This window comes from Haliaeetus leucocephalus, unplaced genomic scaffold (assembly GCF_000737465.1).
Source record: "Haliaeetus leucocephalus isolate CR32 unplaced genomic scaffold, Haliaeetus_leucocephalus-4.0 Scaffold145, whole genome shotgun sequence".
NCBI lineage: Eukaryota > Metazoa > Chordata > Aves > Accipitriformes > Accipitridae > Haliaeetus > Haliaeetus leucocephalus.
In genome coordinates this window covers 372,084-399,549 of record NW_010972581.1, presented here as the reverse complement: position 1 = coordinate 399,549, position 27,466 = coordinate 372,084, and the positions used below count along the sequence as shown (strand labels likewise).

The 27,466-nt window shown below is 44.1% G+C and overlaps 1 protein-coding gene across 1 annotated transcript in view; it reads right to left on the bottom strand.

Annotated features, from left to right (window-relative positions):
* Positions 1-27,466, bottom strand: part of EPHA5 (EPH receptor A5) — a 195,907-nt gene that overhangs the window by 56,989 nt on the left and 111,452 nt on the right. Inside the window, exons 4-5 of the mRNA XM_010561456.1 lie at positions 27,126-27,281; positions 20,863-21,198 (exon numbers count right to left, since the gene is read on the bottom strand). Coding sequence (XP_010559758.1) covers positions 20,863-21,198; positions 27,126-27,281 — 492 coding nt within the window. The remainder of the gene's footprint in view (positions 1-20,862; positions 21,199-27,125; positions 27,282-27,466) is intronic.

Here is a 27,466-nt window from a genome sequence, read left to right as displayed (position 1 = left end):
TGAAGTGAAGCTAACTAGAAAATTTGACACAGATCAAAGTGCACTACAGGTGCTTGGGAAAACATCTCTTGATACTACCATGGGAAATTCGGGTACCTTCAGTTTCCTAAGGGGTAACCTTTGCAGTGTGAAACATGGGAGCACACAATGCCCCTTTGGAAGGAAAGAAGAAGAGCTGCAGCTTCAACCCAGGGTGTCCCAGGAGGCAGAGAAGAGATTTATCAGGTCCTGGGGGAGAAGGGGAAAGTACTCGAGGGAGCTGGTGGCTCCCTACTGTGCCCCATTTGAATGTCAGGAAAAACACAGTGCATTTTGAAGGAATCCAAGAAGGAATTGGAGAACAAGCACAAGCTGAGAAAGCTATGAACAGAGACTGAAAGAAGCAGAGCTGTTCAGTTCTGGGGAAAAAGAGACTGAAAGAGAACATGAGTCTCCAAATAAGTAAAAGGCTGCTGTCTCTGGAGCAAGACAAACACAGAATTAAATTCAGGAACAGCTTTCTAAGGAGAAAAATAATGAAGCACCAGGAAAAAAACACCCAGTGAACCTGTGGCATCTGTGTCTTTGGAGGTTTTAAAGGAGGTTAGATGAGCACATCATGAGATCCTTCCAGACACATGGCTCTACAAAGGCAGCTGGGCATCATAAGGTGAGTGATAAAAAACCAAAAAGGATCTTGAAAGGCAAAGATCTGGGAGACGTACATTTCATGCCATTTACCAGCCTGCACGTTTGTGCCAGGAGATGTTACGGAAAAATCTAAATTGTTGAAAGCAGCTAGTCGCACAAAAGGATGGCACTGGGATAAAAGCAGAAGACCAGAGGAAACAACACTTTGCTTTCCAGCTCTGCCAGAGACTCGTAGCATGACCATGGGCAAGTCACTTCATCTTCCCCTGCTGTTATCTGTGCAATGAAGATAATGATAATTCCCTTATCTATTTTGACTTGAGGGGCAGGAACTAACTATTCAGATGCTGCCAGCACAATCTTTCCTTTGGCCTGCAGGCACTGCTGTAAGGCAAATAAAGAAAAGAAGGAATACCTGCAAGCATTAGTGCTGGCAGCTGGCTTCTTCTATTTAAATCACAAGGAACTTGGCGACACCACACTGAGCTCTAACATGGAACAAAAACCCTACGTGAGTGACAAAAAGGAAAATTATGGGGAAATTTGTGGTAAAGGCTTATTTTCATAATTTAATAACTCTCTCCAACTTCTGTTTCCAACCAGAAGCACTAGTTGTGTGCTTAAAAATGAGCGCTGTGTAAAATTGCTTTGCTGAGGTGGAACTGCAGAGATCACAACTGAGCAACACAAGGCCCGGGATGAACATCAGTGTTTTGAATGGGATAAATGCAGCTGCATATGAAAGCATGGCTCTTGACTCTCCCACCCTGCAGAGGCATTACCTTCCTGCAGGAAGCAAATATAGACTCTCTTCTGACAAAATATGGCAGGCTTTTTCAGTCCAGCTGGTTTCTGAAGGCGTTGAAAATGATTTAGAGTCAAACTCAAGGATACTCCAGAACACTTCTGACATGAAAACCCAATTTACAGACTGTACAGGGAGTCTCTAGTCCAATTTTTCCCCTCTACTGCTGACAGGGTATGTCTTAACCACTTGCCTACTCAGCTGGGTCACCACGGGCTCTGGAGGTCGGGGCAATGCTATGGGAACAGGAAAACAGCCCGAGCATCCGAGGGTGGGATTGCCATCCAGAAGCTAAATGGTCCCAACAGAGATTTCAGATGTTTTAAATTGTAGCTGCACATGTGATGCATAAATGGACACATCTTTAGCTTCTCCTCAGCATCAGAACTGTGGTCAAACAGGTTTCTGTCTGCAATATACTGCTTAACGCAATCTATACTGGTTGGTGGCTGGTCCTCCTGTGATAGTATTTTTCACTGCTTTGTGGGTATGACTGATCAAAAATTAGGTGAGATATATGCACACAGGACAGAAGAGTGGGAAATTTCTGCCTTTTTGGCTTGCATTTCCAACAGTGCTGCTCTCTGAAGAGCCGGGGGGGGAAAAAGTGCCACAAATCCACATTTCAGATCCATACACCTCCTGGCTGCGAAACAAAACCAGTGGCTTCGCTATTCATAGATATGGCTAGGAAGAGGCTTATAGGAATCAAGCAACTTACTGCTTTAGAGTAAGCAATTGTGAAGTTGCACTCTCAAATATATCTTGAGGTTTTGGTGACATAGTCTTATCCAGCATTCCCAAGACCTCATTATAGAAAGATGGAGGCAAGACAAGTCTCACTGCACCCAGATTCCTCTTTTGGTTCACAACCACTATAATAGGGCTACAGATCTGGTTTTGGCAAGTTATTTTTATACTGATCACTCACCTCCTCTCAGCTTTGTAACTGCTAGAAGAGAAAAGGGGATTTCAACATGATCAGTCACCAGGGGTTCCTCCTTCAGAGGAGTTTCTTGGCTCTCTTCTCCAACTTGGACCAGGGGATGTCTTGGATAGACCTAAGCAAGTCCACTACTGCTTCCAACTCTCTCACCTGCATCTTTATTCAGTGTATGGACTAGACCACCAAAAAGTTTAGTGAGAAAATAAAATACATATACGCATGTCTCCATACACGCAATATCTAAAACACTTCCCTGTTTAGTATTATCCTGCACATTTATGACTTGCCCTTGACCAATCTTCATGCTGCGAGTGCTCACCTCATCCAGTGGCTGGCTGAAATTGCGCCCTGAAGATGGGTAAAAGTAGTCCAAACAAGGCAGGTGACAGGATAGGCTTACTGCACAAATAATAGCTGCTCACAGGCATTTGCTTCCATCCTTCACAGGTCTGTGACAATGTTAGCTCCCGCTTGCTCTTGAAAAAAAGCAGTTTACAGCACCCCTGAGGGCTACCCACCCAGTACAGCTGGGAGTTCATTAGGGTTTTCCTTCACACAACAACTTGAGTCATCCACAGGGCTGTCATCTCAAGATCAGACCTGTACAATAGTTTGTCTGCGTGGGGCCAGGGCTCAAGCTAGTTTGACTGAAGAGCCAGAAATGGAACCCTATGGGTTTCTCCACTATTCTATTCCCCAGGACATTGCCTATCAGGATGACTTTTCTTTCCTTAAATGTGCCCTGCACAAATGTGAGATGATAACAATAAGTGGCATTAAAAATGTGAATGATGAATGCTATGCATCAAGCAGGATGATTAAATAACTATGTGTAGATTCTGGGGTATATCAGCTTCTCCGCCTTCTGACATGATAATTAATCATTCCTAATCTATGGCAGAAACAAATCAGAGACTACCTCCTCTCAAACAATTCAGCTTCTATTCTCCTTCGTTTATTCCCCCCCTCTGCCCCGCCTTCTGTACAAAGGGAAAGCCCATTAACTAGCCCTAACCATTTTTAATTCAGTGGTATTGAAAATAGGATCCTAGCAATGCACGTAATTGATCCCGTTTTTACAGGACTGCCTTCCTAGGAGTAGCAAAGGTGAAGCATTCGCATTATCAAGGTCACTGCAGTGAATGCAAGAATAACACAGACTTAGGTTTGCATCAGGATTCAATTACAGTGAAGAATTCAATGTTGCTAGACTGCCCCCCAAAAAATGAGAAGTACTCTAAGAGAGCTACACACTGTTAAGTGGGCTTAACAAAAAAGAGCAGCATTCAAAAGTTTAGCTAAAACTCTGTACAAATAAAGTGGACTCAACCAGAGCATTTTTTATGCTCATTTAACTTGAATTTGCAAATTTATAGGCAGCAGGTAAACCAAGATAATCAATTTTAAATCAATATCCCTAGATTTTAAGGCCAGAAGAGGTAATTTAGCCCTCCCACAAAATACCACTGAGTTTTCATCTTCCTTTAAATCAATAATGATTCACCCCTGGGGGCAGATTACCAAACTTCACCATGCAGTGACTTGCTGGAGTACTGCCCATCTTGCCCTGTGTCCTTAATTACAAAACCACATTTGTATCTACTAGTGATGTCTGCTTGGGTAAAGGAAGGGCACAATTTGAAAAAAGGGGAAAACTTGGTTAAAAAGAAGAACATTTTAAGCGATAACTGAACTTTGTTCTAGAAATTAGTACTGAAGACAAAAAGTATTAAAAAAAAATTCAATACAACAGTTACTTGCTGAGAACCTGAAAAACAAAACAGAAAATGACATTTTTAAATATATACACATATGCACACTTTCATGAGTCACCCAGAAAAAAAAAATCAAAAAAAAGCCTTAAGTAAGAATGTATGCTTCAAGTGTGCTTTTTAAAGTTGAATGTCCCTTGAAGACTGTCAGTGAATTTCCAAGCAATTAGGCCACATTTATCAGTCTATAAAAATTATAAAAACAGTCTGATTTTAAAAAGCCTGAAGATACTGAACTATCGCATCTGATCAGTGTGAACTGTCCACATGCATTTTTATACTATATAGCGCTACAGTGTACAGAATTCAGCTCCATGGATTACCCTCCCATGGGCCTTTTTCTACCAGTGATGAATGCATCTGAGAGAAGTGGAAATACATTTTTCTCAGTGTTATCATCCATTCAAAATGTTACATAGCTAAGAAAAAAGAAAAAAAAAATCCCATCCAGTCGTACAGCTGCCAAGCAACTGCCTGCAGAGACATATATTACTTCATGTGGTACACAATCACTTTATTTATTGTACTCCAACCAAAATTACTCAAGCCATTAATGCCTGTCTAACTTCTTGTGTATCACTCTGATAAGAACTTCATATTACTTACCTCTTTCTCCTGCTAAATGAAAGGCATGCTGACCGCATAGGCACATCTTACCTTGTATCTCAAGAAGGATACCACTATCATCCTTGCATGGTTTCCAGTGGCCACTTAGTCTTGTATCTGCTGCATAAATATGGACCGCGACTTCCCACTGCCATCACTGGGGTGCTGCTCATTTTAAAGCTGCTGGAGCTAGCTGCATTCTCTTTTGTTTATTCTGAGACTATGGCCTTTAAAGGCTGGATGTGACATTTAAAAGGGCCATTAAATGCCATATCCTCTCTCGACCATGAATCTTGTCTAACACAGCAGTATATTACAATCTTAGTGATCTAATTCTCAAGATCATCTCTTTACTGACAAGACCTAGGATGGTCACCATGATAAAGCTCTGGGAACTCAAACAACATCTCAGTCACTGACCCAAAAATAAATCTGATGCTCTCTGCTTCATCTTTTCCTCAGTAAGGCATGTCAAATCATATACTACAACTATATACTAAATGACCTGGGCAAAGGGATTTTCAGAAAATTGTAGGGGAAAAAAAAGCAGTTTTGCAAGACAGTGCATTGTTAAAAGAATGAAAATCAAAATTATTATACTTTCATGCACAAGATAATCTTGCTTTCTCAACACCCTGGGGAAAAATTTACGTTTAGAGCCAAAATTTCTAGAGCCCAAACAGAAACATGAGCAGCAGCTGTGAAGACATCCAGAGGAAAAAGTGGGAAGATCAAATCTACCTGAGACATCAGGCCATACCTTGCATTCATCTGCATAAGAGACTATTCACCAACTTAATCAGAAATAGCTTCCATACAACTAGGACAAGAATTTGATCCGCTAAGGGAAGGGGAAATGTAATATATCCCTCCAGGTACTGAATTGGCCAAAGCAATGAATGAAACAGAAGACCATTTGGACCTATGGTCAGCTGCAGATGAACACAGAAAAAATTTACTCTAATTTTGGAAGAGATCCTATCTATGGTCTTGTACTGTTCAGCAGTCCTCATCAGGAAGGACTCAGACATACACCAGGATTCAATCCCTTACCCTGTATTCCTGCACAGAGCACTAAAAAGTAGTCAAGAAATGTGGGGGAGAAGTGGAGGACACAAATAAACTAAGTCAACTTTATGGCTCAACCTCGACTCCAGTGAAGTGCAGTGCCACCAGACCCTGGTGACTTTTGGTCTCTTCCCAGCCCTGCTGCTGAACTGTTGGGTGACCTCGGGAAAAATCACTTCAGTCTCTCTTCCAGCCTGTAAAACATGCAGGAGGGACATTCATGTCCCTCACAAAGCACCACGAGGTTCACAGTTAACATGTTCCGCTGAAGCGCGTATGACCTCATCTTTGGCAGTAGCTTTAGGCCTGTGGCTGAAACAATCTCTGCCCTGAGATCCTCCTTGTCCATCCCATCCCAAACACATTTAATTAAAAAGCTCTAAGTGCTGAGCTGCTAATGATGATCTTTTATTGAAAATCTTCTTCCCTTGGCAAGTTGTTCCTGTCTTATCCCTAGCCACAACTTCCAGCCTTGCCTATTTCTGCAAGAAGCTGCTTCTACCTATACTTTCTTTGATGGGCTGACAAGAGAACAGGTTTAATCCCCAACAATTTTTTCATTTAAGGCTGCAGAGCCCTGTGCCTGTGACATGTGGCTGGGGTTATTTCATAGTCAAGCCTTTTCCCAGCAGCTCCCAGGAGTCCAGGTTTCTCTCCTCCGATGCTGGCATGCAGAAATACCCTGCGCAACAGAGCTCAAACGGAGATGAACACTACTCCCTCCTGGCCCTCACCAAATTTTTTTTCTTTTATGTGTATATCTAAAACAGTCAGTGGTGCATACTGCAGCCAGAAACAGGGAAACCTCTGGAAATGCATAAATATCAGGGACCCACAATGTTATTGTAGCAGGGCTATGGGAAACATCTGGTGCCTCTCCAAGTGCTCTCCTACCACTTGACAGTGCAACCACTCAGATGATGGGAACGTCTCTCTGACAGGCTTTTAAGTCTCCTAAACTAGATTAATCTACGTGCAGCATACAGCAAAGTTACAGATACTTCCTAATGGTCTGAAGTGCCAGCTCCCATGATAAATATACGCATCTTACGTGCAATTATGCCTGTTTCTTAATAGCATTAAGATGGCTGCAAGATACTAATTGCCAAATAAGAATTTTGCAATTATACTCCATCAAACCTTACTCCTGACATAGCTACTTTTAAATAAACAAGGATTTTGGTTTCAACATCACTAAAGAAAAGGGAGCTTTCTCCTTTGATCCGTTTTAACTTTCCAAGTGTGATCGTGGAATTACAGAAAAGCAAAAATTCCCATTCGTCAAAGTACTGCCAGGGCTTCACTGCAGCCATTTCACTGCTATTAAGAAACATTGTTAGCGCTTTTATTAATCAGTAGGAGGAATGATGTTATCTGAAATGAAAGCAATCTCACTAGCTAATTCCTGCTATTCTCCAGCCACAATTTCAGTGTTTGTCATGAACTGTTTGCAGACTTACATTTAATTAACAATACTGCAAGATCCAAGGTATTCCCCGTGCCTAACGCCGATGTCATTAGACAAAACACATCTCTTACCTGCATTGCCTGCAGAGATACTGGCAAACAGCTTACACAAGTAAAGAGTACAGAAAAGCTTCTTTCCAAGGCATGTGAGAGGGACGTAATGAGAGAGTTGTGTCAAAGCCACTCAGACACGGAGGTACCGTCCTTGCAGTGAAGTAAATGGCAAAGTCCCTGGTTGACTACAGCGGGAAGAGAATTAAGCCAGTGCTGAGCAATTTATACATCTCCCCTTTCAGTGTTACCTCCTGACATTAAAATAAACAGACATCATGGTCATCTGGGTCAGAAGCCAGTTAGGTGAGATTGTAACAAGGATAACGTGAACCTAATCCAAACCATTCTATGATTCTAAGTGTGGGAACCTGCAGCATTAAACATAATGTGAAAGGATGCACTAACGATAGCAGTATTTTTCCACTGTTCACACGAGCACAGAGACAAATGTTGCGATCTGTCTCTGTCTGCCTTTTCTGGAGTGCTGTTTTATGACACAGTTAATGATTTGGCAAAAAAAAAAGTAATAGCCTTGTACCGCAGCAATTGCAAATGATCTTTGCCTTCCATCTTAGAAGATGAGTAACGGAGGCCTGTGTTTGACCCCTTTATGAGCATTTTACTTGTGATGGGGGGGAAGTTGGAATAAACACCTAAAAATAGAAGTGCGCAAATGATGCCATGATGTACAGCTACCTTGTTTACCATTATCCATAGCCATAGATTTATCACTGTGATCTTAACACATGCTGTACATCTTCTCTTTCCTCTTTTTTCCCCTTTCCCTTCTAATTGGAACTCAGTCTGTGAAATTTAATTAAAGCTCTCATAAATACTGCCAGTGAGTGCACCTTTTTTCTTCCAAGTAACTACTAACATCTTCGAGAAGACCTCATCAACCCCTGATAGCATATAGACTAATGTATCTTCTCACACACCCTGCTCAGGACAGGGAAGTCAATCTTCCCACCTTCCACATAATTAAAGTCACCCACATTATGTGCTTTTCCTTTGCCACTCCCTCCCCTTCTCCGACCCATGTATCACCCTGTCATCAGCTCCTTTCCTTTCATCTGATTTATTCTGTTTCTAATCACTGAACAAAATCCAGTGCTTTTGAGAAGAGCTGGAGCAGTCCTAGGCACAGCTCAGCACCAGGTTTCCTTTTTCTTGCCTCCTCCCATGTTATATTAAAAGACAGCATTTTTAACTCTCCTTTAAAAGGGATTATTTCCTGCAATCTATAGAGTTTATTCATGCCTGCGAGTGAAAAAAAATACCTTCTTCCATTCAGGGTAAATGACTGAGACATTAACAATGAAATTCAATGGTACTTCAAAGACTCCTTTGGGCCCTAAAGGTTATGTAGGGCTGCCCAGGAACTGAACGAAGCCCAGTTAACCCAACAGGTGGCTTCATTTGGTCTGTGAAAAATACCCGCTGCTTCTCTTGGAGAGGAAACACTCCTGGATTCAGCCAAACGGCAGCTATAAAAAAGTCTGACTCGAGGCATCTCTCAAGTTTTCAAGCATCCACCTGGCACAGGCAGAAGGTGGCTGCTGTGCGTGCTGGAGCACTGCTCCGAATGTGGCACCGAATCTCTCCTGCTATGGAAAAGGGCACAGACCTTCCATGGTCAAATGGTTTAGGAGCCACATGCGTGCCCCGTCCCCAGAAGTACATCATTACTTCTATGAGGCAGAGTAGCTGGAGCCAGAGACACAGAGGCAGGAGACCTGAGAGCCCCATACTTCAGATATTTCCATATTCTCCTATCAAACCACCGGTGCAGCCCCTCTGGCACCTGCCTGGGTCTCAGCCACGAGGACCGGGAAGCAGAGGGCTGGATGACCCCGGACCACAGCATCCCAGTGGAGGACAGCCTGACACAGCCCTGTGCAGTGATGCCCCTGGCTAGGAGGCAGCCAGTCTCATGATTCAGGTTCAAAAGTTAAGAGAGGCAGAGAAACCAGGAGGGGCCCATGAAATCTTTGCTAAACTCTGGAGAGGATAAACAAAGTGTCAGTGTCTTTAGCACTTCATTACTGTTATCCCTTGATTTTGTTAAGTGCTTTTTTTGGACCCTCATCAGTGAATAGTTGCCAGGCCACGCTAAATACTATTACTGCCAAAGGCCAAATAAAACACAGTGTATTTACTGAAGAGGTAGCAATTGCTCTCCTGCTGGATAGAAAGTCAAAAGGATTGGGATTTTAGTTACATTTAATCGCCTGGGCACTGGAATTTGCATCCACTTGGGATGATCACTGTCACATTATTAATGGCTCCGTTTTTAGCAAACAAAGCACAGTTCACCAACCAAATGTATTGCAGGCAATACCTTGCACTCGGCTGGACTTGGATCAAAAATTGTCTTTCCTGACTGATGGTGTAAAAGAGGGAAGAAGGGAACTGTCACTATTGCAATTAAGATTTGGGAGCAAACAGACCCCACACCACACTTTTCCCCAAGCTATTCAGCATACTTTAGCTCACTAAACATTTGGATAAATATACTGTTGACTGACATTTCTATTTTTCTTGCTGCTGTGAAATTGAAATCACAGCAATACTGAAAGCAATTCAGAAAAACAAAACAAACAAACCCAACCCAAAAAAAACCAACAAAACCCCCCAAAACTCAACAACCCACCTGTCAGCCCATCTCCAGTGGACTCTGACCAGCCTCTCTTATCTTGCTCTTAAAGTCAGTGTGGCAAACAGGTTAGGAAACATCTCCAGCACAGCTCAGGGCTCCAGCCCTATGGGAAGGGCTCAGCAGGGGCAGAGGAGCAGCAAGAGTCCCAGCCCTGGTGTGTGCCCTCAAGCCGGTCACACTGCAACTCCATGCCTCAGTTTCCCCATCAACAAACCAGATGCCTGAAAGACCTCCCTGATGAAAGGCAGCGCATAAGTTGTAGGCAATGAAATAGTGATTTACTGACATTAGGCACCCCTTCCAATGATGCTGTATCCATCAGGTCTGGATACAACAAAGCTGAGCCAACTTGCATTTATTTACTGCATTCATTTGCATAACAACCATGTATTTCCCTTCCGTATTTTGTCCTAAATGAAGAACCGGACACTGTACAAGCTGAATTTAAAATAGCAGTCATCATTCGTTGACTAATATCAGAAGATATAGGAACAGTGTGAGGCCATGACAGATGCACAATTATTCTTTGAGCACAAGCAATACTTATCAACTGCCTGACTACTTTATGGCGAGTTGTTTTGTTTTATAGAGATGTTCTTCAGGGCTTGCAAATAGCACTTGAAGCCCTGCAAGGCTATCTGACTCTGGCATAAGTCCCCTTCAAAGCCTCAGCCAATATGTAGCGGAGGGTTTGGTGCATCACCTCTGCGGAAAGCCCAGGGCATTTTGTCCTTCACGCACACCCAGCTTTGCTAGTTGCTGTCTGCAATTTTGGAAAAGGCGGAGATGGGTCTGTGCCCTCATGTGCATCCTTGCCCAGTCATCCTCCACCTCCTTTCCATCTCCTTGCAGGGACCAAGTCGCACCTGGTACAAAGAGACGTACAATAAATTGAATAACTTGGTCATTTCTGCAGCGATAGTCTTCCAGTTTACTGAACTGGGTGAGAGCACCTCTCTTTGGAAACTGTCTTTGCATGGCCAGGCATTTAGAGGCTCACACCATAAGTCTCCAGCAAGGTCAGCGAGCGATTTCACGCTCTTGGTGTCACCCCTCAGGAGAACAAGGCAGAAGCACGGAGCTGCATGGTTTAATGATCCAAGGCAGGAACCCATCATGGGGAAGGCAGAGCCCTGGAGATGACAGGGTAACGGTGCGGTGCAGATCAGTCCCCTGTAATAAGCCACACTAATGCTAAGTTGTGTGAAAGACAAGTCAGGAGATAGCACAATTAGTAATCTACTTGGCTGAGCACCACCTTCTCTTCTTGGATTGAGGCAGATTGCAGAAAGTTGGGAAGAAGCTACGAAGGAATTGCACACAGGGTCCCATAAGCCCTTGCAAACCAAAGGAGGGAGGGCAAGCCCAGTTTTCTGCTTTTACCTGATTCAGCATTGCTTCCTTTCATTTCATTTAGGGGCACAGAGTAAAGATGCCCAAATTTTGCACAGCAGGATGCAGAAGCACGATGGGCAATTGCGATGTGTATTCCCGGGAAGGCAGCAAGTGGGTGTTGGTGCCTTCCACTGGCATTTTCCACCTAATTCTGCAAATTTGCTTTTGAGGCATCTTCATCTCTCTCTGCCAAAGGTCCTGCAGAGCTAAAGGGTCGGGAGAAAAGGGCCCCTTCTACCACTTGACTTGCCCACCACCCCTGGCCAAAACCCACAGGGAGGATTTTGCCAAATGCATAACAGAATTTGCAAATTTTTCCATCAATTTCCACAGAGCAGCACTCTCTCCAAGGCTTGCCCAAGCCAAAGCACTTACAGGATCAGGCCAGCATGCTCGGCACCTCTCGGCAAAGAGCAATGCATCGCCTCAGCTTGCTGCATTGCAGCAGGAAAACCCTCACCCAGTGCCACCATAGCCAGTGGGTGTCCTGCATTGATTCATACAGGGCCTTTTGATCAGACCCCGTATTCTTAAAAATTATCAAGCCTGAAGAAGCAGGAAAATAAATAAATAATTAACACTTTCTTTCTGGTGATTTCTATTGTACTGACCTAGCCAGAAATCCCATTGGTTACTTGCTTTGATCAGGACTGTTCTACCAGGACCAGGAGATGCAGAAAGCATTCTGCCATACCAGCAAATAAGCACATCTGAAGTGCTTTTTAATTAAAGCCTTACAACTCTTGAGCTTTTTGTAGTATTTGCATGTAGCTGAACTTTGGCCCAGCTGCAGTGGAAGAAATACAGTTTATTGCTGGGCTGTCTGTCACCTTGGCGCTGCTCTTGGCTATCCAGGTAGACCTCTCCAGCGCTCCCGCAGCTCTGCAGCAAAGAGAGGAGGGGCAGTAAGCTGGGATAAAGCACTAGCCAGCCCTGTTACTGCTATTACATTAACTCTTTGCAAGAAATACAAGTGCCAGAAGTAGCATTTCAGATGTCTTTCGAGGAATGAGCAAGGGGTTTGCTGTTGAAGTACACTGTAATAGCAACCACAGTAGAAGATGTGGAAAAACCTTCCAAGCCTCCCTGAAACACACCTCTCCAATAACAAGCAATCCACGGGAGAAAAGCATTTCAGCCTGACATTGTAAAATACTAATTGGAAGCCTGTAATTCATGCACTACGCGAGCTGGAGCTCAGTTTGGATACAGCAAAATCCTTCCCAAGATGCAGAAGCCAGCCTGCTCTGTGTGTGCAGACACCAGGTGAATCAGCAACCGAGGGGAAAAAATCTGGCCAAATGAACAAATAAAAGACAAATTACAAACTGCGTATTAAGGAGAGATTGGGCTTAAGGCAAAAGAAAGCAGGCAGGAGGAAAATAGGGCCAGAAAACTGTGGGGTGGCCTTGCAGCACAGAGAGCCACCCTCTTTGAACACAGGCCCAGCTAACATGCAATTTGGTATGAGGGCAGCAAGAGCAAAAGGCATCTGAACCATGTGAGCTTTACAAAGCTGTCACAGATAACCACATAAAACAAGGATGGGTAACCTCCATCTTCTGCCCGGCATGTGTCCTGCATGTTTGTACACACACACAAATGCATACACACTGCCATGTGCATACTTACACCTTCATGTTCATTCAAATTCATGTTATCAGCATGTTAAGTTGCATGGGAAAGGACAAATGCCCTGTGAAGTCGCTATACCCTAAGCGGTGTTTCTATAGCACAGCTCACTCAATGCACAATTACTGAAACGCAAATGTTTCTAACTACTCTGGCTCCTCCGTTATATTTACCTTTTGAGGGAGATTACTATAAAGAACTTACTTGGTATGGTAAAGAAACAGCAGCCAGAGAGCAAGTGGGACGTTTATTAAATGCCTACGAGTCCTCTGCTCTTTCTTGAACAGCACTGGAAGTATGTTTACATTCTTTTTTGGTTATTTTTGAGTCCTGGTGTCTTAAGAGCACTTTCAGAACTATCATCTCTACAGAGTGTTAAAAATCTAAAGTCACTTTTAATGCTAAAATCAGAGAAATAACATATTAGACAAAGGAATTATCAGCTTGCAGACTGAGACTAAAGAGCTGAATAGGATTTTATTAGCAGTAAAATTCAGAAGCTGCATTCACAGGAAAAAAATAATCTATACATTGATGTCATCTGGGCAGTGAAACCATTTTAGATGCTTTACTTTTGCTCTCTGCCAAGTACTGTGCTCAGCACAATACAAAAAGAACTCCTTGGCCCCAAAGACTGTGGTTTAAGGTGATTAGAATTAGATTAATGTAAGATTACTTGGCAATCCTTTAAAAATATGCCAGCAAAATGGGAAATAAAATTTTAAAACAGCACTATCACTCTTGCAATGTAACATCAGTGGTGCTCTGCAAAAACACAAGTTTCTTACAGCTCTGACCTTGTGAAGCTCTTACCACACACAGCCTGCTCTACGCTTTTTGGAAAATGTCAGTATTTGCTCCTCATACACCTCTGAAAATCTGGACTTGGGCTGCCCAATCTCTGCTACTTTAGCCCAAGCCTGAGTCTATGCTGCTGGTGGTGATCCCAGCAGCTCTGGGATATTATAGAGGAATCAGTGTCAGTCCTGCTGGCTGCAGCACCTCAAGCGGGGTATTTTGGGCAGCTCTTGTTCCCTTGTACCCAGCTTCATTGGATGGCACCATCCGGGTGCAGTCCATGGATAATTTTTTCCCCTGGCATTTGTTTTTTGTAGCTCATGCAACTGCGTCACAAGCAGCATGCTTTGAAGGAGACTAATCACTTTACCATAAAGATATTTGTCTCACTGCCACTGGGAGATGGTAAAACCTGCACCCTACTGCACAACATGCAATAGATGTCATTGGTTGAATCTCATCACAAGAACTTCAGCACCTTTCACTTTCCCTTTTTTAGGAGGATGGATGGGGATGACTATTTCTTATTATTTTTATTTTCATCTATACATAAGATGTTTTAATTTCATGTCAAGATTGAAAGGTCTGTCTGTAGATGCAGGAAAATGCTTTTTATTTCATCTTTTAATCTCCTCATATATCAACAACAGGGCTGTCTCACACACTTCAAGAATAAAAAAGACCTCTAACTAAAAGTTGTATTGTAATTTGGGGGATTTTTTTTTCATATTCCAAAGAATTATTTCAATATTCAAGCATGTATTTCTAATACTCCAAGTATAACAAAAAGACTTTTAACAAACTATGAAAAAGTAGCAATTACCAACTGGGGAGTTATAAATAAAACTGTAAAATATTCAGCTGATCCATAATTCATTTGGTAGCAGACACCCAGCCATCTGGGCTGGGGTGAACTCACGACTCTGGAATAGGATGGTGGATGAAGATTTTGCATTCAGAATAAATGCGGCCATCACAAAAAAAAAAAGTCAAACAATAAACCTTTTGTGCAACAGTGGCCTTCAACTTTGCTCTGCCAGTATGTTTGTTTTTTAACTACCTACGATCGCATTCTCTGATTACATGTGACCACGCTTCAAAAATAAAGCAAAATATTTCTTGAAGCTGATTACCAGCATATGCACAGGACTTCACAAATGAAATTATTCTCTCTTCCTCCCTGAACACTCACTAGCAGCTCAATACTCATTTTTGCATCTCTCTGGACACGAAGGGTGTTCACAGCCAGCAGAAGGATCCTGCTGCAAGGGGCAGCCATGCTGTCACACACTACAGTCCCAGGTGCGCCACAGTTTAAATGGAGACCATGGTCTTCGAGGCAGTACTAGTTTACCTGTGCTTATTAAAATATCCCTGTATTCGCCCATCCCGGGATTGAAGATTACACTTTGCTTTTAAGACTACATCATTCTACGTTAAATGCTGCAATACCTGTGTTAATACTCTGGAAGCTAGTGCGGCATCTCTAAATGACAGTGCTTTCCAAATAGATGGGCAATTGTAAGCCTTAAACCCTCTATTTATGCCACTAATAGCTCCTCTCTGACCAATGTGAATCTAAAGCACAGTTTAAACTATCAGACATACCGAATTCATATAGAATGGCCTGCAGCTGCTAAAATTTTCTTGGGAGTTCATAAAATGATTAGACAAATTCATGGGAGAAAAATCCATTAAGGGCTATAAAGCACAAAAAGGTTGTCCCCAGAGGTTGGAGAGCGCTCTAAGGAAGCATTGGTACGTGTCTGCTTCATGCTCATACCCTTTCTATGGTATCTGCTACTGACCACTGCTGGGAAGATGATGCAGCTCAGTGGATCGAGTAGTGTTAAAATGGACATTCACAAGCAAGTCCTGCTCACCACCCTGGCTGCAGAAAGGGAGTTTTCCAAAAATAAGCATCTGCTTAAGCTTTTGCAGGCCCTGGGTCAGCAGTTCTGGTTGAAAAGTAGAGCTGCAAAACCAGTCTTGCTTCTCACGTGAGATGCATCCAACATGCTGCATCTCCTGGAACACCCTCTTTGAAATGTTTTGTTATTCCTAAAGAAAATAAGCAAGCTGCCCCCCTCCCCAAGCCAAACCAAACAAGCCTGTGAGACTTGAAAGTTGCGAGAATCAGACCCTAAACATTACAGGACTTAAACCTGTCCATTCCCAAAGGCAATCTCTGAAACATGCTTCCCAGCACAGCCATCTTCTTGCCTCATTTTCTGGTGTTTTCTTCCCAGATTGTGCCAGGGCTGCAGTCTATCGGTTTCAAGAGCACGCAGCTGCTGACATAAGATTGCAACAAGCTCTGTGTTGCAGGTTTCCCTTTCCAAATCACCCCTGGCTGCTTTTCAAAGACTAATACATCCCAAGTGCTAAGGAAAACACCTCCCTTGCTCCCCCCACGCTGCAGCATCCCAGCCTGCACAATCAGAGCGTGGATCATGGCTCTTAGCACATCTCCCTGCTCCAAGAGCTTTCCAGCTGCTCCAAGCATCTAGTGGTTTTTTTTGGTCAAGCAAGAATCTAGCCATGCCTCCCAGGCAGCAGTACGGGTTGCCAGGTCCTGCCCTCCAACACCTTTGCTTAAATAGCGTTGCTGCACCACGGGATGCAACTTGTATCTCTGGTTTGGCCTCGGGCATGCAGACTCCTTGAGGCATTAGACATGTTAACTCCTCCTCTGTTAGCAAGCAGCACGTCAGGATCTTTCTTCCCCTTCTCCCCCAAAAGGCTCAAAAATATCACACAGGTCACAGAAGGGGATTGAACACTAGCTTCTGACTTTTCAAACAGAAAACAGGCAGGGGTCTTATCTGAAAACACACACAGAGAAGGTCTTTAAGCGTAAAGGAGTCCGTGGCATTTGGGATGCCAGCAGGAGAACCACCCCACTCTTATACCCCCCACCTCCAGGCCAGCTCCATGCCTGAAGCCATGCCCAGCATGGGAGATGCTGGAAACGAAAAGCAAAGAAAATTGCTTGGCTGTTTAGGCTGGCTTAAAGTGAATACTCTTGGCAGGTTTTAAGCCTAGAAAGATTTTAAACATTGCATCTTCCCAGCGTGCTCCTACAATGATACAACGGGCGCTCAGGCAACCATGAATCACAACTGCTTGCTCCCTACGGACCCATTACGAGACACACGTCTCTGACCGAGACGTCATGGTAGGTGCTTTCTGTATACAGGGCAGATAAGATGAAAGACCTCAAGGGAGATGCACATCTCTGTCTAGAGTGACAGCGTTACTTAATCATCCAGCTTGGTGAAATTGCTGAGAAAAAAAAACAAACATCACACAGTTGTCACTTGAAAAGCAAACTTCAATATTAGCGGCACACGTGGACTGCTCTTTGGAAACCGCCTAAATAGGTGGCAGTTTCAAAAATATGGAAAAACTTGAGCAAAACCATAAGCAAGAAAAGGATGGCTAACTCAATCCCATCATTGCCACTTATGAATTATTCACTGGGCTCTAGCCCACGTGCATGAGGCACACTTTTTAATGGGCTGTGAGAGTGCATTACAGATGGCTCCCTGCCATCTGTGCTGGGAAGTCCCTTGGGCACGTATTTTGCAGCAATCCCGTAGGTGAGAACCATGCTTTGGCCAACCCACGTGCCTGCGAAGGCAGTAAGGTCTTCTGTCTGCCTGCAGCAGCTCTAGGGTAGTCACGATGGAGGCCAGCACACTTTCCACCTCCCTGCCTTGTGGCATTGCTCACCCTTGCTAGATACATGTTTTCCAGCAGAAAACATCTACAAAATCCCACAGAAACAACAGAGGTTTGCAGATTGCAAGAGGGTGACAGGGGAACTAATGCTGTATCCGGAGCCTAAGGTCACTGTGTCCCATGTGGACCAGTACCATCCCAAGTACCATCAGGTCACCAGGGACTGGAGGAGCAGAAACACGCTGGGGTCACCAGCTGAGATTAGCTGATCTGCCTGCCTGCCTGCCTCCTCTTGCGCACAAAACATTACTGTTTCCTTGCTGTATTTCCAAATCTGATTTCAAAAGTTCAGAGGAAAATTACATCAGCCTGAAAATGCCAGATTGATTGCCAGTGCCAATTCTTTTTCTCATTATTTTAAATTGGGGAGAGACGAAGGGAGACAAATTATTTTGGAGACAAACACTTTTTTTCCACGAAGCAATGCCTTTGAGAGCCCAAACCAGAGGTAGTTTCTGCTGCGAAAAGCTCCCATGCACAGAAGAGGTGGTGCTCGCTCAGCACCCCACTGCCTGTGCATTCTCTGCAGTCCTGAAATTAGCATGGTCTTTTCAGGATGGACAAAAGCCAAACCAACCAAACAGACCCTGGCATTTCTCTGCAGTGCTGGGTTCGTGAATACCTGCCAGTGGGACTCCAACAGCCAGACCTATCCCACAGCATGGAATTTTTTCATTTTCTGCAGCCAGCAGTTCTTGTAGCAGGATTTCTCCTACTGCTCCAGTTGGCCTTATGACACTACCTTTAGTGACTCGACTTCATTACACCAGCCTTCATGAAAATATAATCATACCATCAGAAAACCTGTGCGAGGGAAAGGATGAGGCCCCAGAGCTGCATCTCTTGGTGGTAATTTCAGAGAGAAGATGAGTGGGCTGAGACTTCCTGAAGCCCCAAGTGCCCTGAGTGGGCTGAGACTCCCTGAAGCCCCATATGCTCTGCCTGCTCTTATTTGAGAGAGGATAGCTGAAGTGGAGGGTTTTTCAGCGATATCCAGCATCTTTGGGCATGGCCAGGCATGGACCACTCCACCTGCACACCTCCATTACTTGCCTCAAAGGACATTTTTCAGAGGCACCTTAAGAAAACAGATATCCACTTGCCATGCTTGGCAGCTAGTCTGATTTGCGAAGTCCCGCTCTACAGCCGCTTTATTTCTGGCACGGACAAACTGATGATCACGCCCCTGGGAGTGCTGAAACAGCACATAACTGGGAAGCAAGTTTGATGCTACAGCTCCAGCAGACAGGCCTGGTTCTCCTCCTGAACAAGTAGTGGGACCGGCCAGAGACAACAAAATACAGTCACCACTCCTTGCTTTGGACAGAAGTTTGATTCAAACTCCTGCTGAATCAAACACGAGAGCATACAGATGCAACTTAAACACCACACAGTGAATTAAACACTCATGGCTTGATCCATTAGTATCTCCCTTGATTGCGGCTCCACCAGGGTAAATAGCAAGACTGAACCAGAAGCTACATTTACCCACTTGTCCTTAGCATGAGCCATGTTCGTCGCAAGCCTACCATTTCCTGTAATGGACCTTTCAATACAAGACTGGAGATGATAACTGTGCAAGGGAGTTATTCTTGGCTTGATGCACAGGAAGGCAGCTATGAGGATAAATCCTGCTGCAACTATGGGGAGTCTGGGACATAACCCACAAACCAGGACCATTTCCTCACAGTCTGCACTGATCAGCAATGTATCATCTCCTCTCGTGCAGCTACATTTACTGAGGTTTATGTGAATTTAACTACACACATCAGGGAAAATCCAATGCCAGTGATGAAATACTAATGCAAACCCACTAACAGGAAAATATACTTTTTCCAACAACAGAGTTACTGGCAGCAGCCTTCACAACGGGAAAACAGTAAACAGCATTAGGACCGTGACACCCACTGATCTGCATTGAACAGGTGCCTTCAACAGGTGTCATACTGACATCCACTGATGTTTCGCCAGAAGATTTCCTGCCACATCCATCAGCAGCAACCCCGGCATGCCTTTATTTCCTCTCCTTGAGCTATATCCGAACGATTTGTCCAACACTTCAACAATCCAGTCTAATTACCAGGACAGGTATCTGATGAAGTGCAATGCCATCGCACTCTCTTGCTGCTGGCTGCCAAGCCCATGCATGTACACCTGGCTAGCAGGAATGAGATGCAGCCCTGCTCCAGCTAGCATTCTTCTGCTCCACAGTGAGGATCTGCCAATCTCCATCTAGCTGTTATGCTGCATACTGCACCAGGTTTCCCGGCTAAGCCTTATCTGTAAGGAAAAGGCAAGGGGTGGCTCCAGTGATCTGGCAGCACAGTCCTCACGGTCCCAAATGCCACCGGTTCACATTCCTGGAAGGGCTCTGCAGCAGAGAAGTGCCACTGGGGAGGCCTGAATTAAATGGCAGGAAGCAAGCCAGGTAGGCAAAGGGAGAGACCCTAAAACACAGAGCATGAGGGTCAAGAAAAGAAGGATAGAAAGGTCTCCAGGGATTACAGAAGCCATGTGATGTGCCTGGTGCGTTGATGTGCATGGAAGGAGATGTAATCATGTTTTGCCTCCCATCACACCTCCAAATGACAGGGGACAATGGCAACACCCTGCCTGCGTTCAAGGCAACAGCTATTTTCAACCGCTGGGCAAAGGAGGGGCAGACAGATCTGAGCCCTGGACAAAGGAACAAACCAGTCTACATGATCTCCGCCTGTACAATGCAAAACCAAGAAGGAGACAATTACGCATCGACATCTCAGCCCTACCTTGTTGGAGAAGCAGTGACAGCATACCGTATCTCACCAGCCTGAGGCCAGTCACTTTAGCATCACAGTGCAGAAGAGGGATTAAATTTCCCAAAGACACTCAAAACAATTTTCTTAGAGTAACCGTCTGCAAAGTTAGGACTTTTTAACCATTGGCATTTGGAATCGAAATGAACTCTTAGAAATTTCCCTTTCCCAACAGAAAAGGCAACTGTTTTCTTTCTGGTTTAGTGGGTGGATACACCAAAATGCAAAGAAGTGGAGGGATCTCCAAGTAGCTTAGTATAAAAGGAAAAAGCCACAAATCCTAAAAGTGCATCCTGCTGGAAGGAAACATGCTGAAGACTGCAGTAATTATAACCTATGAGACACAACCACCCCCCCACACATATTTGAAGAGGCCACAGTCCAGCCCTCCATGCTGGGGACTTCCACCCATTTCAAAGGGAGGTCTGCACCGGGTCTGACTGGCTCGGGCTCCCACCCCAGACATTTCCCCAGGTTGAAGATCCACTTACCTGCCTGGTTTGTGGTTACATTTACAGACACAAACTGCCGGGTTCCGCGGTTCTGGTCGGACACTCCATTCACTGCCTCAATTTCAAAGGTATAGTTTGTATGAGCAAGCAGATCCACCATCATGACAGAGGTATTTTTCAGGCCGGTTTGCTGGGGGAGGTACCTGACATGACCGCCACACGCCTCACACAGACCTGAGTGTGAGTTGCACTTCTTGCATGCAATATAATAAGACACATCTTTCCTTCCACCAGTATCAGCAGGGGGAATCCATTCCAGAAAGACACTAGTCTCGTTAACATTTGAGATGGCACTCCGAGGAGCAGAGGGGGGTCCTGGTTTGTAAAGTGAGAAAAACACATGGTAAAAACAGTATTATCAGTCATCCTGCTCTCTACTACTCTCTAGGCTGAAAAGAGATGTCCCATTGCTCACGTGCCAGAAAATACACAAGGGACCATTTGCAGCAGCACCCGAAGACCTGGGAAAACTGGGATTTGTTTTGAGCACTCCCACCTCACCTCAAGAGTCTGTGCTGGGATGCAGCCACCTGCACAGGAGGACAAGACAGGGGGCTGGCTCAAACCCAACAGGAGGAGCACTCCACCCCAGGGCATTGCCTCTGGTGCTCTCCTTGCTCTTCCTGTGAAGGGAGCTGCAAATCTTTGCTCTGTCCAAGTCACTGTCAGCTTCACCAGGGGCAAGATCCCCCCTCCTCACCCGACTGCCCCTATATTACTAGCCCTAGCTCCTAAAAAACAGACATGCACTGGGGTATTCATGCCACTTAAGTACTCAACTCAGACACCGAAACTTTCCTCTGCGTGCACCCGCCTCTTCCCATCAGCTATTTGGCAACAGCGAAGCCTAAGCTTGGGCATCCAAATCACACTTAAGTGAGATGCTCAATGTAGCCCAAAGCAGATGGTGATCTACACGGGCCACTGGAAACACAGTCATATCTGGCTACTCAACAGCAGCCGCCTTGGTCCCTGCCAAGCTCTAGCACGGTTGGTTAGCCACACCACGCTTGCTTATTTTGCCAAGCCTCCCCGCTCAGGATGCCAGCGTGGTGCTGGCAAGGCTATCCAAGGAGGAAGAGCTTCTGCAGAGCTACCACAGCTCCTGCAAGATGTGAGCTGTTTTCCTTCATCCTGCTGGAAAAGGCCATGGCTAGGCAAGCAAAGCCCACCTGGAGACACCTTCAAGACTGCTTACTTGCAGAAGGTGCTGCAAGCTTTTTTTTTTTTTTTTTTCTAACAGGCTTGTGTTGGAGATGAAGGGCAAGCTGCAGATACACCCTGAAGACAATGTGAAAGGACAAGCAGGAATCTCATGCAAGAGATCCACATGTTATATACTCAGGGAATGCTAATGAACGAGGAAGAAAGGAGAAATTTATCAAAGCAAGCCGGGATGGATTTTAGTCACGGCATCACCAGAAGCTATACAGCAAAGACTGGGATGTTTCTAAGGGAGGTAGAGGAGGGAAGGGAACACACTCCCCTTCAGTTTGAATGAAGCTGTCAAAACCCATGAGCAGTTCCTTGAAAAAAAGCCCGACAAGTAGCTTCAGCAGCTAGAAATCCATATGAATTTAACAGCCTGTCTTAGACTGTCATCTTCTCATTTTGTTGTGATAATTAAACTCGATTCGTTATTTAAAACAGGCAGTGTTGCAAAAATGAAATTATCTTATAAACCAGAAGCATTTTCCTCTATTTCCCTTCCCTATTCCCCTTTTTAAGTCTATAAAATTGGCAACACTGATAAAACAGTCACGATTTCGAGTCAAGCTGTTCTGATTCAATGAGAAACCCACTGCCAGAAGAAATAAATAATCCTGATATGGTTTTTTTTTTTTCTTCGGGGCGGGGAGGGGGGGAAGAAGTTGAAGACAAAAGCTAAGTTAGTTTAGGAAATGGCAGATCAGCTTTGTTTTGTTCTGTGATCACTTCAGATCACTTCGGAGCATGCCGCTTGCAACGTGTGCTGTGGGAACCAGCACTATTTAGCTAATGACACCAAGGTACTGTCCAAGTCAGGACTATTTTCTGCACTGTCATACTCATACTGATATAATGGAAACTATGAAATTCATCACTGGAGCTGTGTGGAGTTATATGTATCTCGCACTCAGGGGTTTTTTTATATGTTTTTTAACGGTTAAATTGCCCTATTTTTTCTTCCACTGGATGAATGCCCTTTTACTGCTACCAGCACTCTAGGAAAAAATAAAGTAGTCAGGCACAAGAAACACTTACTGGACAATGTGTCTTTAACTGGGGATAAATTATTACTTTTGTAAAGTCACCAGAGGTTTTTACTTGCTTTGTACAGAAGAGTCAGCTGCTCTTCTTGAAGGCTTAAAAACATCAACTTCAGTGGAAGTGCTTTGAAGCTAGTGGGACTTCATAACCGATTAAATTAGCATTCTCACAGGGGCTTAGAGAAAGGTCTTTAGTAGTCTACAGATATCTAACAAGATCTACTTGAAGAATCCTGAAACCGCACTTGGGTAAAACTTTGATAAATCACAGCTGCAAGAACAAAACAGTGTTTTACCTTTGGAAGAGGAGGGACCTAGGTCTGCTAAGAAGGTCTGTTTTCATTTCCAACCTCCTTTTGTCAAGGACAAAGATATTAGTTTACTTTTTTTCTTTATATATATATATTTAATTTGCTACTTTATAACCTAAGGAGGTAAGATTCACCCCTTCTGCACCACAATTTACTGACCAGAGGCAAATACTTTCTGAACACAAAGATATTGGTATTTTTCTTGACAGAGAGCAAACCTGTTGTTTGCTGATGCACATATTTTAAAATATAACCTGAGAGAGAAACTACCTTCAAGATACAAATATATGTATCTACACACTCAGAATATAGTTAACTGTAAACTTTTTACGAATAGAATACTACACTAAATACTATAAAATCTTCAGTTTGTCCCACGTGTCATACTATTAAAAATATTTCCCCAGTATGCTCTTAACAGCAATAGGGTTACTTGACAGAGATGGGAGGTGAAAAAAAAGGGTGTAACTATGTTTTGAATTTAAAGAGATATTGTGCTAGGAACTGAAGCTAGGATTACTTAGTTTAGAAGAAACAAAGTGCAATTACTTCCTGGAAGATAAATAATAATATTAAGAGAATTCTCAAATGCCCATCAGGACCAAACATTTGTTTTGTCTGAGGACAATAATTATTTCAGACTGCATCATAGCACAATTAATTTCAAAATTACCAATCATTACTTACAAAACATGCTTAAGGAACTGGAAAAGTTAAATAAAAATGTATTTATATTTTTTCCCCCACTGTACTTAACTGAGCGGTTGACAGTGGTGTAGCAGTTTTCTTTAGTGATGCTGGTGGCGGTGGGGTGACTGATACAGCTTGGGACTGAAAAACATTCACTTTAAATTAGGAAAATGTGATTTTATAGCTATACCAACCGGCAAGGGGACTTTGCAAGTGTAGAGCTAAAAATGGACATTGATGTATTCTCTAAAATTAACTAGATTTCAAGTTGAGGGAAGCCTAAGAATATTATTATCTTCCGCGGTAATAAATAATAGAAACATACCAAAAACTTGCAGTATCTTCCCACCAGTCCTGACTCAAGTCTGCCTTGCTTGTGTTTCAGTTCACGATGAGATGTTCCCTTCCAGACCTAACTGGACTAGTTAGTGTCGCTACATACTCTTTACTGTCCCTGCCAAAATTTACTACCCCTCCAGCTGAGCTGGGGTAGCACATGGGCCCTCCTTATCACCTTCAGCAGAAATACAGCTGGATTAGGACAAAATCCCAAGAAAGGATGCATAGGGCAAGCAACAGTGACTAAAACACAGGGAGAAGGCTCAGATGACCCACTCTGCTTTTGGGGTAGTAAGTATGAATGCCAGCAGAAATGCTGCACCATGCTCAACTGATGCACTAGGGTTTGCAGCGGGCAACAGAAGCTGAGCAGTGCCTTGGTCAGCATTAAAACTCTCATCTATCCGAGAAGTACTCAGTACCCTGCCAAGCCATATCCTAATACAGCTTCAGGCACCATGCCTGCACTTTAAACTAGGTTATAGTAAGCTTTCAAAACAAAAAAACCCTGAAACAAAACCACCCAAACATTAAACCCCCCCAAAAAATTAAAAAAAAAAGAACAAAAAAAACCAACCAACCAAAAAAACCCAACAAAAAACAAACAAACAAACAAAACCCCAAAGCACAAACGAACAAAAACCCAACCCCCCCCCCAAACAAATACGCATAAAACCCCCAAACAAACATAAAAAGAAAATCCCGTGGTATTTGCAGAATCAGAAATTACAGCCTTTACCTACATGATTCAAATTGCACCAGAAACCTGGGCGAGACAGGCACTCAAATTTCATTTCTTTTTAACATGAGCTGGTCACCAAGCTTGCTTGTGCCTCTCCGAAAATCCTGCCCTATGCTCAGGTCACAGGTATGCATAAACCTTTTTATCCTCGGGGATGGCAGCTCCTTCCCTGTGCTAATTCACCAGCAGGACACACTGGATTCGTACCCCTCCATCCTGAGAAGGGACGTAGAACAACACCACTGATGGTGGGCAGGAGGCACTGTGGACACCAGCATTCTGGCATAACACTGTATCAGTCCCTGGCTTTGGTTCTGCCTGCACAGAAAAGCCAATTTTATGTGCATTTCCAGAGCTCAGAGTACTCCTCTCCTTTCCCATTTCCCAATACCACACTGGACCTCAACGTCTCTCGTTTATCTATGTTTTTTAAGTCAGGCCGAGGGGCAAAATGGACATCAAGAAGCCCTGGTATCAAAGTTTTTTATGCTGTAACCCACCCACCCAACCCCCGCTACTGCTCCAAAAGACACCAGCATATCTATTTAATAAACTGAGAAGTGCTTGCATGACTCTCCCCCCGCAGACCACTTTGATCCGACAGCACCAGCTACTGCCACACTGCCTAAGGCTGTCTTCTCCTTCCCTGCAGAACACCTTCCAACAGCCACGTGCTTCATGCTTCTTCGGCTCGTGAAAAGTGAACGCAGAGTTCAGGGGCCCCGATTCTGCCCCAAGTGCCTCCTGCAGGTAAGCAGACACCTGCCGAGGGCAATTCCTTTGCAAGAGTGTATCTCCAACAGGAACAGACTTTTTCTTTCTCTTTTTGAAGTGCAAACCTGGGAAGCTATGAAGGACATCTGTTTTCACGGGAACAAAGGCACAAAAAGCCACTACCATGCATGCGTTATGCAAGGAAACAGTATGGAAGTCACCTCTGCACTGTTGCCCAGTGGCACTGAGTGTGAAAGGACTCATAAACCTACTTTTTCCTCCATTGCTTAAGTTCCTTGGAAGCTCTACCTGCTCCTGCCCCAGTAGTTCAGCTCATTTTCGGTCTTTTTTAACAACTTTTGCACCACAAAAATCACATTCAGACCATGACCGACCCAGCTCAGCAAAAACCTGTGGTCTGTGCTACACTCAGTGCGACTAGCTGGGGGCATGCGAATTGTGGCCCTAAGTATCTGAAACATAAACTGAACAAGAAACTTTCAAGGTGTAGCTGACAGGATAGCTCACAGATGGAAGGAAAAGGGCAAAATTAGTGATTCTTATTCCACCGACTCCACTTTGGACTCGCAAGACCCCCATTTGCTTGTTATGCTACCCTCCCCCTACACCAAGGGGATAAGCTCTAAATTTTTGCTGCAGGTTTGGAGAAGCAGTTTCCGTCACAGAGTTTTGAGGCTACCCTGAAGAAAGACCATCTCCAGGAAGCTTGGAAAGGTAGGGGTCTCTCCCTGCTCGTTACTGAAAATGAGCTAAGAGATGATACTAAGCAAGGCCATGTAGACTCTATCCATGCCTACTGCTTGACAAGCGCTACCCATTGTTTCCTCCGCATGCATGCCCCACACCAGTACCCATGCACGCACGGATGCGGATGTCTGAATGCCATGCTGCTGGCTGAGTCCGCCCATGAGTGGACAGCAAAAGACGGAGCGACCCCTCGTTACAAAAATGCTTCCTGGGCTTAATGCCAGCTTTTGAAGCAAAAGGCTTCAAAAAGTCTGTTCTTGTGCAACCGGGGGTACGGTAGACAAAGCCAGTGACATTACAAGTGTGTCAAGACTACTTCAGACTCCAGCCCAGAGCCTGTAAAAGCACATTAATTAGGATCATAATGTCCAGTCACAGTACAGGAACAGCTTGAAAGGATTAAAAACAACCCTATAAGCACATGCTTACTTGTACAGGCCATTGTAGGTGGGTCTGATTCCTTCCTAAAATAGTGTTCTTCACACAGGCAAGATGTGGATGCTTCATCAAGCGTGTAGCTGTGAGGGGGACATTTGCTGCAGGATGGACTGTGGGGTGAAGCTTTGAAGAACCCAGGTCTGCATACTGTGAAAAGAAGAACCACAGACTAAGCTCTTCCATCATAAAATTAGTCTCTTCACATTTCCTTTTAAAAAAAAAAAAACAAAACATATCTTCAGCTAGAAAACAAACACTCAAAAGCTATTTGGTTTGCATACTTTACAACAGTCTATGCTACTAACAGACAGTGCATACTTAAATATCTGCGT